Below are 14,636 nucleotides of genomic sequence, written 5' to 3'. Positions count from 1 at the left end.
TAACTGTTCCTGTCATATGTCAATGTCAATAGGTACTCAATAACATTGATAACACATCACCGTGTTTTGAAATTTGAATTTTGCTTATTTAATTTCCTCAGAGGTTATATTATGCTAAGAAATCTGTAAATAAATTTAATATCATTAGTATATGCATATTTCTATATAATGGACAAAGACAAACAAATCAGTAAAAAATGTAAACGGTTTTCAGCGAGGTTAAAAACTTCTAAGGGAGTTTTATGCATAGATAAACCATGTTCGGTAGGTGACTGCTTATTGTACTTATTTTATTATATTGTATGATATTTTATACGAAATAGCTTTCATAACATCAATGAAATTAATTTGAATAAAATGTTCAAACCTCCTAATTAGAAGTTAGCGAACAAAAAAGTTTATAAACAATTTTCTGTAGCATTTTTCAAATAACAATGTTTATTCTAATTTATTTTAGAAAATTGTTCTATGCAATGTAGGACAAGCTACAGGCTTTAGTAAAGAAGAAATTCATGGAATGGTGGAACTGTTACCAGATGTCAATCTTTTGAAATATATAGCGGAAAAAGGAGAATCACATTCCTATGTTGTTTTCGATAATACGAAGAGTGCAGAGTTATTTTACAACACATTCAATGGTACAGCAAAAGCGAAAAATAATGACACATTGATTTATATGAATTATGTTGAAGATGGTAAGTCATTTACTTTAATTTAAATGGTGTGAGTTCAGATTAAATCTTACACTTTTATTATGATGTTAAATTAATATTTTTCAGTACCAAATGATGAAATAATCTGTACAGCAGACAATCCTAAAGGCCTACAAGTACTACCTGACTTCATATCAGCTGAAGAAGAACAACACTTTTTACAAATATTTGATTGGATAGACAATTCTAATTTAAAGAACCGTCAAGTGAAACATTATGGCTACGAATTTAGATATGGAAGCAATGATGTAGATTTAACTGCTCCATTGTCAGAAAAAATACCACCAGAGTGTGATGTACTATGGAAAAGGCTACGGGAACAAGGTTTTGACATTGAAGTACCTGACCAGTTAACAGTTAATAAATATAGTCCTGGACAAGGTAAGGATGGAAAATTATATTTCAATATATCAATGTTTCAATTTATAAGCAATAGTCTGATATGCTTCGTTATTTTACATTCAGTTTTATGGCAATCAAATTTCTCATCATATTATGTACTTCAATTTAATGTAACTCATGTGTGTAGATTATAATTTGTTTTAACAAATAACCACATTATTATACAAACATACTCAAGGGCGGATCCAGCTTAAGTGCCAGGGGGGGGTCACATAGTCGTGGTCAATTTTCAAAAGCTATATTTTGTTAATTTAATTGATACGTAGATTTGAAAAAAAAATGGTCAAGTGCGAGTCGAATTCGCGAACCAAGAGTTCCGTACAAACATTGTTATATGTTTTAATGTTAAATTTATGCTTTTTTGCAATTTTTCCTTTATCTGTGCTATAAGACGTTAGTTTCTATTAATAAAGATTAAATATCAAGATTCTGTGTTCACGGGAAGTACCCTGTAGGTTTTGATTCCTGGCAACACTTGCGAATGTTGATAAGCATGAAATGTATGTTTTAGCAATTTTTCCTCCATCTGTGCTGACATTGCTTTTAACCAAATTTCAGAACTCTGTGTTCACGGGAAGTAGTACAATAACTATAGATTTTGATTCCCTTGCGATAATGTCGTGCCATAATTTACAGCATAAACGGCTGTATCTTTTAAGTTTGATTTTTTCACAGCTTTAAAGAAACGTAAATATTTTTTGCAATTATTCCTGTATCTGTACTATAAGATTTTGATTTGTACCGCATTTCAAGATTCTGAGTTTACGGAAAGTACCCTGTAGGTTTTGAGTTTTGATTCCCTTAAGAATGTCGAAATTTGTGAAATGTTTCGGCATTTACGGCTGTGTCTTCTGATTCGTTGACATAGAAATTTGATTTTATTATAGCTTAAAGGTAGACTTGAGTTTTTGGTATGAATATCAATTTATTACATGTAAGCGTTCATGAGTAACAGGGTTATAAGTTTAAAATTTTTAAAAATATTGTTTTATATTATAATCTAAGGAAAAATTCATGCTTTTCGCAATTAGTAAACAAAGTCGCTGTCTCTGTCCCTATGTATGATTAAATCTTTAAAACTACGCAACGAATTTCGATGCAGTTTTTTTTAAAGATGATAAAGAGGATTTTATGAGTGATTCAAGAGGAATAGTATATAATTTATAAGGTTTTAGACAAAGCGGGCGAAGCCGCGGGTGGTAAGCTAGTCTGCGTTATAAGACGTTTGATTGTACCAAATTTCATGACTCTGTGTACTCGGGAACTACCCTGTAGGTTTCTTTCAATCCCTTTACTCATGACCGTCTACATGTATTTAATTGATATTCACATCAGAACTCAGGTCTATAATAACTTAAATCTGTTATTTTATTCAAATTCTATGTCACCGCAATCTGAAGAAAAAGCAATTAAGTAGAGCCCCATATTCTGTAATTCGCAACTACTTGAAAGGGAATCAAAACCTACAAGGTACTTCCCGTGAACACAGTCTTGAAATTTGGTTAAAAGCAACGACTTATAGCACAGAATACAGATAAAGAAAAAAATCCTTTAAACAAAATTGTAAGATACAACATAATGAAAAAATATGTTTGCTCGGAGTCCTCGGTGCGCGAGTCCGACTCGCACTTGGCCGATTTTTTGTTTTAATTTGACTGTATTTTCTATTGTTTATTTAAAAAAAATGCTATTTTATGTCTTATCCACGAACTGGGATATTTCGATATTTGAGGTTTTGTGTGAAAAGTGTAGCAGCAAAGGTTGTAGAAAAAAAATTAATAACATAGGTAAGTTACAAGTTACATAGGTAACTTACAACTTTACCATTACACTTTATTCCGCAGTTATAGTTTTTTTTTCAAAAATCGAAAAACCTGTTTTTTGTCCTTAAATTACGACCATAGGTCGACACTCGACCCTAATAAACTTTTTCTCAAATTTTTGTTATATTCTCATCCGTTATTGATTGTAATTGATTTCATTGTTTTAAATTACTTTTATGTCTCAAAAGTCAATTAAAACATCATGTTGAACAGTATTAATTTGTTAATTTAAAAAAGTTAATATTAAATTAGTGGTCCACATAGGTCGTGGACCTATCCCAGGGGGGGGTCATGACCCCATGACCCCCCCCCTGGATCCGCGCTTGATTACATACTGTATTTGCTGAGTTCTTCCCAGCAACTTGTATCTGTGTTTCTTTGCACTTACAGTAAGTGTAATTATATGCTAAACAAACAAATAAAAAAAAAAATATTTTCCAGGCATTCCATCCCATGTTGACCGTCACAGTCCATTCGGAGACACAATCCTGTCTCTATCTCTAGGATCATCTGTTTTGATGGATTGGAAACACCATAGTGGCAAATATGTTCCAATCATAGTTCTATCTCGCTCCATAATGGTTATGCAAGATGAAGCTAGGTATGATATTTCTGCATGTTATTTGATTGATTTGAACATGCAATGTAGTATAGTTTTTAATTTTCATCATTGTTGGTGGATATAATGAATTAAAGAACCTTGTAAGTTCATGAATAGCAGATTCTCTCTCTATTAATTTAGTTCTCATGTCTTTTCTCTTGTATCTTTACAAATGTCAATGTATCTGTACAAATTATCTTGTAAATTCAAATATTTAGTTTTGTAGCATTCAAATGTATGGGTGGCCAAGTGGTCAGCCATTGACACTTTACGGCAATAAGAGGTGGGTTCGAATCTAGTCTCAAGGTCACATTTCTTCCATACTTTCAAAGTTTAATAATGTGCATGTCACCAAAAGAATTAAACAATATTTTACACTGTTAAGTACAATATAACATTATCGGTTTCAGATACGACTGGCAACACGGCATTCAGCCGCGTACATGGGACCCCATTATAGAAATGAGAAAAGATCCAGAAACATCCAACAATATTAAAGTTATAACCAGTGACACAAGACCCCGTGGTACTAGAATATCGCTAACCTTCAGGAAGACGAGGCAGGGGCCTTGCGAGTGTGGTTATAAAGTGCTTTGTGATAGAGGGAGTAAAGAGATTGATGATGAAGTGGCTTCGCATCTTGAGGAGCTGCATGTACATCAGGTTTGTAGTTTTATTGTATGATGGTTTGGCAATATGTGTCTAATATCGCAGGAGTATCAAATATGTTTTTGTTTGGTTAGTTTGTAAAAACTTAGTACAATATAACAGATTTCAGTAAAATGTGGAGGTCGTAATTTTTACTCAAATTTGAAAAAGAATTATAAGAATTCAATAAACATTACATGGTTGAAGAAATATTATTCAATTTTATAATTCCATCCTTACATGTAACTGAATAATTTATTCTAGTGCCAATAATATTGTCCAGGTGTACGAACAAATAGCAGGCCACTTCAGCACAACGCGGCACAAGCCCTGGCCGAAAGTGCAGGAGTTTATGATGAACACTACACCTGGATCCATCGTTTTGGATCTTGGAGCTGGAAACGGCAAGAATATACTCAATAGGAATGATATTATACAGGTATTTAAAAATACTGAGAAAATATCTACATATGATATTTCTTTAAAATTTTTATTCCATTTTATGCATTTATAGTTACTGAACTATTGATCAGTAATGAACGTTTTCATTTTATTTCTTAATTTTGAATCGAAAATCCTTCTATCTCTGGAAATGATTTTCTCTCTTTTTGGACAGACATAATAGCATAGAAAGGACAGGACAGGCCAGCAAAAACAGTGTTGCCATTGTTTATGGTTGCTTAGCCAGACCACATGCTCCTTTGCTTGCTCTACTGTAAAATATAAAAAAACGACGTGTGGCACTCGGGGACTGCCGCGGCAAAGCTATTGCATGCTATGCCTTCAAGCCACACGTCCGCCCGTTGGAGTGGGGAGCGTGAGGTTTTTTCGTTACGAAATTTCTCGATTCGGTCCCCGCGCTCAAGGCCTGCGATAGAAGCTATGCAATAGCCTAAAAAATCTATGTGACCTTTGATCAGATTTGAAAAAAAAAAACATAATTTTGACAGATAGCGTGCGAGCGCAGCGCTGGGCTGCTAGCTGAGTGCGCGGCGCACACCGCGTCAGTGTGCGGCGCGCAGTGCGTGCGGCTGGACGTGCTGTACGCGCCGCTCGTCGATGCGTGTGCGGACGTAGCGCTGTGCATCGCTGTGGTACACCACTTTTGTAGCGAGGTATGTATAGTTTTAGGGCTATTTAAATATTTTTGGGTAGGATTATGCTGCAACTGCTAAACCTAAAATTGTATGAATGGTCAAAATGTTTTGTTGTGTTTGGACAGCCGTACACTGCTTCAAGCAGTTGAGATTGGCAGCTTGAAGCCGCGATCACGCGGTGAACTATAGACATTCATTCACTGGCGTACATGGACTGCTCGAGCAGTCGCGACCAGTTCAAGCCGTCAACTGTGCGGTGTGTAGCGACAACTCGAGCAGTCAACGATCGACCGCTCGAGCAGTCTGTCGTCGCTCAGCCGTTAACTGCTCGAGCAGTCCGTGTGCGACCGGGATAAGAATGTTTGTTGTTTGTAAAATAAATTTTATAATTCTAATAAAAAATTACTATATTGGCTAAGTTTCATAAATACAAACTTATTAAGTCAGATAATCCATAGTGATATAACCTAAAGAATATAGCAATTGGAAAATTAAAGGTGTTTATTATGTACAGCTTCATTGAATATTTTGTATATCATTTGACCAACGTTACTATAAAATATGTTATTGAAGTTATACTTCTTTTGGCGCGATGGAAAAAAATGATGAAAGTGAATTTTTACGATGCGCATGCACACCGACACCTAAATTTAACAGCATGAAGTTAGTTCTAGTTAGTGTACACACACTCTTTTTTTAATTTTTTTAGTTTTAGTTTTTATATGTTATTTAGCTTAATGATTGACTAAATACAGAAGTAAACATAATTTTTTTTTTCCAGGCTAGAAGGAAACAAGCAATTAGTACGATCGCCCGCCTCTTGCGGCCCGGCGGCAGAGCTCTCATCACAGTCTGGGCAAAAGACCAAAAGAAATCCAACTACATCGTCCCAACTAAAGAAAACTCCGACACAAACGTCGTCACAACTGTCGGTGGTCTCAATCTACCCGTACACGAAAACCGAACCCAGTTCCAGCACAACGATTTACTCGTTCCGTGGAAATTGAGACAGGTGAACAATAAAAAACTGTCAAATGAAGCGAATACGACGTTTTTGCGGTATTACCACGTGTTTGAAAAGGGAGAATTGGATAAGTTATGTGATCTACCCGATTTGGTAATAGAGGACAGTTTCTATGAAGAAGGGAATTGGTGTGTCATTTGTAAAAAACTGTAATTATGTATTATTTTGTATAATGTTTATTAAATATATTTTATTTTTACCATACGCTCTCGTCTTTTATTGACAAAATCCTTCTAGTTTGCGTAAGAGTAAAATGAAACGCCAAATAAATTTAACTTTGTTTTTTATGTAAAAGCATCTACAAAATAAACCATTTTAAAAACATTATCGATACAAGATCAAAGTGTAACAACAACTATTTTATCTAGTAACATGATTATATAAAGCTGATTGCGAAACATAACTTTCTATAGAGTATTGCAACATTAAAAAAATACAATTGTTTTAACGTTAACTTAATACATCAAAATAAAGAACTACAAACACGTAATTACAAAATATTAATTTTAGTAACGAACGAGACAACTTCCATCTCAGTAAAAATATTATTTTTAAGTAACAAAACATCGATTACACAGGTCAAAATAACGTGTTTACATAAAATGTAACAAAATAAAAAAACAATCATCGATTCCGATTCCTAAACCTATAAAATTACGGTTTCATCAAAGCCAGTTGCAATAGTGGAATAACAGAAATAGTCGATAAATCCGCTAAAACGGCGTCAACATTTTGTAAAGTGTTCACTTGAAAAATATTCTCTTTTCTAAAGCTCAGTATTGCCAGCGCTAATAATGGTAGTATTTCTAAACAATCGTAGCCCAAAATGGCGTCCCAAAGCAGCAAAAGCTGATCCGGCGGTAAATGGCCGCTGAACGCACGCATTATCCATTTGAAAACCACTCTTATTCTGTAAAAAACAAGTTCTATTAAATAATAGATGTCAATAAAATAAAAATTCTTTTTTTTTATTATAGAAATAGAAAGCGTTTTAATTTTGTTTTAATTATTAATTTTGTACTTACGGGTTTACATTTATATTCCTAAAATGAATCCATAGCAGAGGTTCATTGGCTTCCAACAATCTTTCGTACAATAAGCATAGCGATACAATACCCTAGAAATTAAAATAGGTATGTAGGTATATTGTATAAGTTTTGTGAAACGGAAAAAAGAGACGTTCTACTTTTTAACAGTTTGAAATCTTTACCTGTGGATGAGTAGAAATATAATGAAGTTTATGCCAATAACGTATGTAAAACGCTCGAAATATGAAGTATAATTGCATGGGGTCATCATACAAATAACAAAACGGTGTTGCTGAAATTAAAGTTCGAATAATTATTATTTATTACCATCGAAACGCTTTGGATGTAAAATTTAAAACTTCGTAATAAGAATAATAATTGGGAGCACGAATGAATTTAGGCACATTTTCATTGTTGAACGGTTTCAAATGTGTATGTAGAATTGTAGAGGTACAAGAAGTTTCACATCTAATCATATTTAGTGACGACGCGGTATCGTAACTTTTTAAATCCTTGTCCGACATAATTATTATAATACGTGTGGTGTGGTGTAAACATGGCAACATTCTAGAAAAATTTGTAGTTTCATATTTCTGTGTGTAAATGATAATTAATCTATAGGTAGGTACTAAAAGCTTACCATACATTGTAAAGCCATGAAATGGTATGATACCACTCGGCGGAAACACCGTGACACTGTCCGCAGAGGTCTGTTTCCCCTTTATAGTGACATTAAGGGGATTCCCGATACATCCCTTTAGATACTGCATTACCTCACAATCTCGAGAGAAACATAGCATTACCTGAAATTGTAGCGTTTCATGGAAATGAACACTTTGAACTTGCCACTATTTTTCAAATTTTGTTATAGAACTTGAAACTTAACGATATTTTTAAAGCAATATTTTTAACAGACTTCAAAAAAGGAGGAAGTTCTCAATTCGGCCGGTATATTTTTTGCATTTTCATTTTCATTGAATAGCTATAGGTAGTAAAGATACATTCTCGAGCTCTCGAGAAAAGCACAATAAATTAAAATGAAACCCATCAACTCTACAGTATATATAAATGTAGTATTATCAGTCGTACTTCGTAGTGATGTCTGCGTGATAAAAGATAAAAGGGTAAAAAATGCACCATGTTTTAGTTTAATTATTGCTAATTTTATTAAATTAATTAAAACATTTGAGTATAAGTAATACTATGAAATGAAATTTTTTACCTGATATAACAAATCTTCGAAAACAAAATATTGATCATCATTCGAGGCAGTAAGTTGTACGTCTTTGAAAATCAACTTATCGATCATCAAATCGACTTCTAATACGCTCTTTTTCAATCGGTTGAAATATGACACTTGCTAAAATGTAAGTAAAATTAGGAAGTTATTGGGTTTTGGGACCGGAATGAACTTTGTATGATTATTCAAAGTGAAATTCACTGAAATCTCACGATTGCTATGTTAGAATTCTCATAAATACCCGACGTCTAACACATTTATTTTCTCGTAGTTGTCGTAGAAAATTTGAATATATTTCATAAGCTAGCTTCCGCCCACGACTTTGTACGTGCATCCCCGTTTTTCCCCGTTTCCGCAAGAATTTCGGGAAATCCTTTCTTAGGTGACGCCTATGTTATGACATCTACCTGCATGCCAAATTTCAGCCCGATACGTCCAGTGGTTTGGGCTGTGCGTTGATAGATCACTATATCAGTCACCTTTGAGTTTTATATATTATATAGACTTACCTGAGACGAAATCTCAGCACCTAAAACCTGTGTCCACAACTTAGCTCGAAGGCACTGAGGGCTTCCCTTCTTTAAGTACTCCTGGATAACTGGAGCATATCCCAATGCTGCTACTCTTTCACCCAGACCAATCCTTTCTGCCTCCAATGTTGAAAAACCGGGCACTGAACTGGGCATATTTGCATTTACGCCCAATAATGGTTCTCCGTTCGACCATTCTATGTATATTTTACGCTAGAAATTAGCTAGGGATTTTTAGTGACGAAATATTTATAAAATTATGGCTTTATTGAAAAAAAAAAACCGCTATGAATTAAGAAGCTCTATCGATATTTTGGGAACGTTCGGAGATTATTGAGCAGGAATTAAAATTGATTCAATTAATTTATTTTATGCAGAATTGCAGACTTAAGTATGCCCGATGAACTTAGCTTATTATTTTTACTGTTTACTGTTTACTGTTTACTCTGAATAAAATTGTACTTACCAATTGATCTAAATTTTTAACTTGAAGAGGTAGATGAGCAAATTCCCATTTGGGTTCGTCTCTGTAAGGTTTACAATATTTTCATTAAAAAAATATATGGGTAGATCTAGATTTAATAGGAAAACTACCTTATTATCCTATTTTAATACTTACTCTTTCGTGTACGGAATGTAACCAGATAACGTAAGTAAAACTTCTAAAAAATCTTTGGGCGCATATACAGGTCTGTATTTTGATAAATCTGGAAAACATATTTGATAAGAAAATGATATTTTCTTCGCGATCACATAAATTGAAAATAGAAAGATTAAACTATAAAATTATGACTATATTATTCCATGTCAGAAAGACTGGTTAATATTATACACCAAATAGACTGGCAGTCGGCAGAGCATAGTCCTGAGGCACCTTACCTATAACAAATTCTAAAATTTACATCGCACTTAAACCCAGCTAGAACCTAGGAGTTCCCTTAACATTCACCTACAATTCGATAAAGTTAAAATTACCTAAGTTATAAGTACTAAGCTCGTTCCACTTCTCAGTTAGCTCTTCCTGTTCGCTCTGCGGCCGTACTTTAGCTAACGATGTCTCTAAATCCGAACACATGGAGTTTAAAGACTTGTGGATCCGTTTTTCCCATTGAGCACTGGCTTTGGTTAGGGACGTCAATGGATCTAGTTTCTAGAATAAATTGCAAATATACTGGCCTGGCCATAATACATTTTTCTAATGCGGGTTTCGATGAAAGAATTTAAAAAAAAGTTTATTTTTCAAAGCAAGTAGTTAACTATAGGTTTTAAGAAAGATAGTATAAGAATTATTTTTACATGACTTGTAAATACTGAAGAATTTACTACGAAGATATAGGTAGAGCAACATATAGAGTTTATTTGAATTGCGTTTGCCAGTTACCACATAAGGTAGGCTGAAGAAAGTCCTACTGAATTTCGTTTAAATTAAAAATTTACATCATGAATCAATTAAAAGGTGTATAAGGAATGCTACTGTAGGTAATAGAAAAAGAATTCAATCTATGAAAGAACTAACGTTTTGTTTATTTTGTGTCCGAACCCAATGAAACACAGTGTTCCTTAGTTTTGTATCCAAGCCTTTTTCTTTCATTGCTTGTTGTAGTGTCTGCTTAAAATCTTCCTTTTTCACATTTGGTAATGATACTAATTTCTACGAATAAAAGCATTATAATTAATTAATAGTATATTTTTTTTATAATAATGATCATAATGGCTATTGTAAAACTTACTTGAACATCACTATAAAATGATTTATAAATTGAAAGATTTTTTAATTCTTCCGCCAATTTCATAGCTGTGTGGTGGATAGCATCTTCTTTGATATTATCCATTATTCCTTTTAACTAAAATTAAAGAGCTGTTACAAATAAAATATAAAGCTTGGACTTTATTTATTTTTTTGAATAAAAGTATTTTCTGTCATTGTATCGCTATGGTAACGATAATTGTTTCAGGTGTTTCAGTTGGTTACGAATTTTATTAATGAATAGCGATCAGGAACCATCGTTTACTATTCAAGTCTTATTTTTTGCCTGTGTTTTTTGCGCATTAAAATAGAAATTTTTAAATTTGGGATTGCAATTCAGCGAACTTTTTCATTAAATGCCCATTGTTCTTGTCGTGTCCTGTAATTTTTTTTCTCAATTGCTTGCAGCTGCTGTCAAATGTCAAATAGTCTCAGCTGATCTTGCAGCTGGATATGTCGTCAACGTCAAAAAAGATACGTCATTGTTTTCGTTCGTAGTGACAGAACTTGGATCAAAATATTTTTGTTTGTGAAATATTGCAGTGAAGAATTTTTTGGCTAAAAAATAATCATGGGAAAAATATTTCTGGACCACATCGGTGGGGCTCGTTTATTTCTCTGCGCAGCTTGTGATGTGGTTTTAACGAATCGTTCAGAACTTATAAGCACTAGATTCACTGGGGCTACAGGTACGTCCTTTGTTACGTAGATGAAAGTCGTAATTGAGGAAATTTACTTAACGTTGTTAAAATAATATACTACTATCATTGTATTGTATATCTAATAAATTAGATATGCTTAAAAATTTAATAACATTGCAGACGATATCTGTTTCGAATTATAAAATAAATACGATATACCTACATGTCAATAGAGCTTTAATTAATGAATTGCAAGTTTTTGAGTGTACTTATACGATTATTGGGTTGGCTTTAGTTAACTGCCGCACGTATTTGTTGGAAATATTTATATTGTTAGTTAGCTAGGTAATGTAAGATTGTAATTCCAAAATATTATCGTTAGGAAACTTGTAGTTTTTTAGTTATTAATAATTTTTAAAGTTAATAATTTTTTGTGCGAAAAAAGCGCATTTATCCGTTTTGTTGTGCAAAAAAAGCGGACCAAGACGTTCCATTTCACTGTAAGTACTGTGACTTTACGCAGCGGCCGGCGAGTGCCGAAGCCCGAAAGCGACTTTAGGGCGATTCCCACTCAAACAAAAAAAAATCTACGTAAGTAGGTTAAAAAACTATTAAACTTTTATTTTTAATATCCAAATAGGTAGCGAGGAGCGAAGCGACGAGCGTGTTAGGTTAACCCCTGAACTGCCGTACGAGCCGAGCGAGCGAAGCGAGCGTGCCGCGGCAGCGGCCGGCGAGTGCCAGAAGCGACTTTAGGGCGATTCCCACTCAAACAAAAAATTAATCTACGTAGGTTAAAAAACTATTAAACTTTTATTTTTAACATCCAAATAGGTAGCGAGGAGCGAAGCGACGAGCGTGTTAGGTTAACTCTTGAACTGCCGCCAGAAGCGACTTTAGGGCGATTCCCACTCAAATAAAAAAACTACGTAGGTTTACACAACTTGTTTGTATTTTATTTATGTATCGTAAATTTTTTGTTATTATCGTCTAATGCTTAGTTAAAATGATTTTACACCAATTCCATACATTTTGAGGTTAGAATAGGAAAATTGATTTTTCTCCAAAACTATTGGTTTCCTAACTTTCCCCTTTTGGGGGGAGGGTCCCCCCCTCCTCCTCCACCCTCCCCTCCCACAAAAAACCTATAATACGTGCGGCAGTTAACTAAAGAAACCCCCGATTATTGACTGAAATCCACAACAATCGACGTCAAATTTATATAATTATTTATTTGCACAGGTCGTGCTTTCCTCTTTCACAAAGTGGTGAACCTAGTTTACTCTGAGGTGCAAGATCGCGTGATGCTCACTGGGAGACACATGGTACGCGATGTGTCCTGCAAGAACTGCTGCACTAAACTTGGATGGGTGTATGAGTTTGCTACTGAAGAAAATCAGAGGTACCCTTTATTATCTACTAGCTGCGCTTCGCGGTTTCACCCGCGTGGCTCCACTGATGTTAATCTTCTTAATGATATATAGCCTATAGCCTTCCTCAATAAATGGGCTATCTAATACCAATAGAATTTTTCAAATCGGACAAGTAGCCAGCTTTATAATATTAGTATAGATTATAATTAAAATTAGGTCATACTTATAAGCATAATAATGATGTTGTGTTTCAATTACAGATACAAAGAAGGTAGAGTCATTTTGGAGAGGGCTCTAGTGAATGAAGCAGAAGGCTTTGAAGAGATTCAAGTCAACAATGATGATTAAAGACAAATAATTGTTATAAAAATAGTATAAATTTATAAATAAGGTGTAGTTTGTAAGAGATGATTTGTACCTAATTATAGAAGTCACTCAAGATAATTAATTATTAGTACCAAATTTGGTTCAGTTGTTTTGAATAAACAAAATGCCTTAAAAATCATAATTATCCATAGAGTTAGTAATTGTTAATATATCAGCCACATACTCACACATTAATAATCAATCAGTTTACAAATGTTAAAGCAATCAAAGATAATTGTTTTCATTGTTTTAGTTTATGCAGAACCTGTGTATAAGATGATGTTTTTATTAGGTACAAATCATCTCACATGGCATTTAAAGTTAAAACTCAGAAAGGCAAATATACAGACAAATGTCATTTAATAATATTTTATAGTGTTCAGTAGTTGTTATTTAACATTGTGTGTAATGTAAAAATATTTCATTGTTCAGTGTGCGTTACCCAGGCAAAATGTTTTGCTTTAGAGAGATGAGACTTAAACAAATAATTAGTGTATCATGAGGAGCAATTTGTTTACTAATAGCAAAATTTGTTTGAATTGTAGTTTTTAAGTTATTTAAGAAAAACAAATTTTGCTGGAGTAACGTTTGAAACGTTACCCAGGCAAAATCGTCTTTCAAAAATTAGTTTCAGCACGGAACCAAATACATGAATAGATAGCTTTTGTTGAGTAGTAAATGTTTATAAATAGCAAAATTTGTGTGTGGTATAGTTCTTTAGTTATTTAAGATTTTGCTGCGGTAACGTTTTGGGATTTCCCAGATCTCGAAAACGGCTCAACGCAGAAGTTTGAAAAAAATACCAATAAAAGACCTTAATTTGTTTTTTGTTTAATCATTAGTTTTTGATTTGGTTGACGTAAACCAATGTAATTAAATGGTTTCAAAAATCAGAAGAAGCGGGTTTACATGTAAACCAATACACTTATAACCAAATAAACAGCTGTAAAAAATACCCGTGGTTCGACGCTTGTTTACAGCAGACATTTTAGATTTCATACTTTACACGTTAAGAAGATAAAAACAAATTTGATTTATTTTAGACTGGTCGTACTTTAGCGATCGAATACGCAGTTCCCATAACATTAAGAAACATGGCATACTTTAAACAAATTAAAATGATTCATGAAAATTCTTTCCTGTTAATTTCAGCCTTGAATTACGGCTCTAATGAAAGTTATCTCAAAAACAAGAATATGTCAGCAATTCTCTAATAAGCCGACCAAATTGAAAAGGTCACGTAAAAGCGACTGCACCGTACGTACGGGTAATCTTCGCAAATTAGCAGCTTGGTAACCGATGTTTTGTACAGTTAAGCAGAAAAACGTTATTCGTGAAGCCGATTTTTTAATATTTTTTAAGTGCAGTACCATATTACACAATTTTTACTAGTTAATAAAAGT

The 14,636-nt window shown here is 33.7% G+C and overlaps 3 protein-coding genes across 4 annotated transcripts; 2 read left to right on the top strand and 1 right to left on the bottom strand.

Annotated features, from left to right (window-relative positions):
• The first annotated feature begins 54 nt into the window (after window positions 1-54).
• Window positions 55-6,512, top strand: LOC123691618 (alkylated DNA repair protein alkB homolog 8). 2 transcript variants are annotated; one of them, XM_045636103.1, is made up of 8 exons: window positions 55-264; window positions 458-695; window positions 780-1,094; window positions 3,380-3,539; window positions 3,950-4,202; window positions 4,471-4,626; window positions 5,138-5,302; window positions 6,066-6,512. In XM_045636103.1, the coding sequence occupies exons 1-8, from the start codon at window positions 169-171 to the stop codon at window positions 6,459-6,461; spliced, it is 1,779 nt and encodes a 592-aa protein (XP_045492059.1). In that variant the 5' UTR covers window positions 55-168; the 3' UTR covers window positions 6,462-6,512. The 2 variants fall into 2 exon arrangements, with proteins under 2 accessions (XP_045492059.1, XP_045492060.1); XM_045636104.1 differs by having other exon boundaries at window positions 155-264; window positions 480-695.
• Window positions 6,513-6,582: 70 nt separating this feature from the next.
• LOC123691622 (TBC1 domain family member 19) lies at window positions 6,583-11,219 on the bottom strand. Its single transcript, XM_045636109.1, has 11 exons — window positions 10,837-11,219; window positions 10,623-10,757; window positions 10,082-10,256; window positions 9,726-9,813; window positions 9,573-9,633; window positions 9,086-9,319; window positions 8,559-8,696; window positions 7,977-8,139; window positions 7,519-7,628; window positions 7,334-7,425; window positions 6,583-7,218 (listed from the first exon to the last, which is right to left on the bottom strand). The coding sequence occupies exons 1-11, from the start codon at window positions 10,936-10,938 to the stop codon at window positions 6,963-6,965; spliced, it is 1,554 nt and encodes a 517-aa protein (XP_045492065.1). The 5' UTR covers window positions 10,939-11,219; the 3' UTR covers window positions 6,583-6,962.
• A 121-nt stretch (window positions 11,220-11,340) lies between these two features.
• Window positions 11,341-13,615, top strand: LOC123691629 (protein yippee-like 5). The gene is made up of 3 exons (XM_045636116.1): window positions 11,341-11,542; window positions 12,737-12,896; window positions 13,128-13,615. The coding sequence occupies exons 1-3, from the start codon at window positions 11,425-11,427 to the stop codon at window positions 13,213-13,215; spliced, it is 366 nt and encodes a 121-aa protein (XP_045492072.1). The 5' UTR covers window positions 11,341-11,424; the 3' UTR covers window positions 13,216-13,615.
• Window positions 13,616-14,636: the final 1,021 nt, after the last annotated feature.

The sequence above is a fragment of the Colias croceus genome, chromosome 5 (genome assembly GCF_905220415.1).
Source record: "Colias croceus chromosome 5, ilColCroc2.1".
Classification (NCBI taxonomy): Eukaryota; Metazoa; Arthropoda; class Insecta; order Lepidoptera; family Pieridae; genus Colias; species Colias croceus.
Note: the sequence above shows the minus strand (reverse complement) of the source record. Positions and strands in the feature narration are given on the sequence as shown.

What these genes read in the sequence shown, in the direction of transcription:
- LOC123691618 (XM_045636103.1), top strand. Translation starts at nt 169, where the DNA reads ATGGACAAAGACAAACAAATCAGTAAAAAATGTAAACGGTTTTCAGCG. An exon ending in GTTATGCAAGATGAAGCTAG is followed by an intron (nt 3,540 to 3,949) that starts GTATGATATTTC and finishes TATCGGTTTCAG; the next exon opens with ATACGACTGGCAACACGGCA. An exon ending in AGGAGCTGCATGTACATCAG is followed by an intron (nt 4,203 to 4,470) that starts GTTTGTAGTTTT and finishes AATATTGTCCAG; the next exon opens with GTGTACGAACAAATAGCAGG.
- LOC123691622 (XM_045636109.1), bottom strand. Translation starts at nt 10,938, where the DNA reads ATGGATAATATCAAAGAAGATGCTATCCACCACACAGCTATGAAATTG. An exon ending in GGACACAAAATAAACAAAAC is followed by an intron (nt 10,257 to 10,622) that starts GTTAGTTCTTTC and finishes AATTTATTCTAG; the next exon opens with AAACTAGATCCATTGACGTC. An exon ending in TCGAAGATTTGTTATATCAG is followed by an intron (nt 8,140 to 8,558) that starts GTAAAAAATTTC and finishes CTACAATTTCAG; the next exon opens with GTAATGCTATGTTTCTCTCG.
- LOC123691629 (XM_045636116.1), top strand. Translation starts at nt 11,425, where the DNA reads ATGGGAAAAATATTTCTGGACCACATCGGTGGGGCTCGTTTATTTCTC. An exon ending in TAGATTCACTGGGGCTACAG is followed by an intron (nt 11,543 to 12,736) that starts GTACGTCCTTTG and finishes TTATTTGCACAG; the next exon opens with GTCGTGCTTTCCTCTTTCAC. An exon ending in GCTACTGAAGAAAATCAGAG is followed by an intron (nt 12,897 to 13,127) that starts GTACCCTTTATT and finishes TTTCAATTACAG; the next exon opens with ATACAAAGAAGGTAGAGTCA.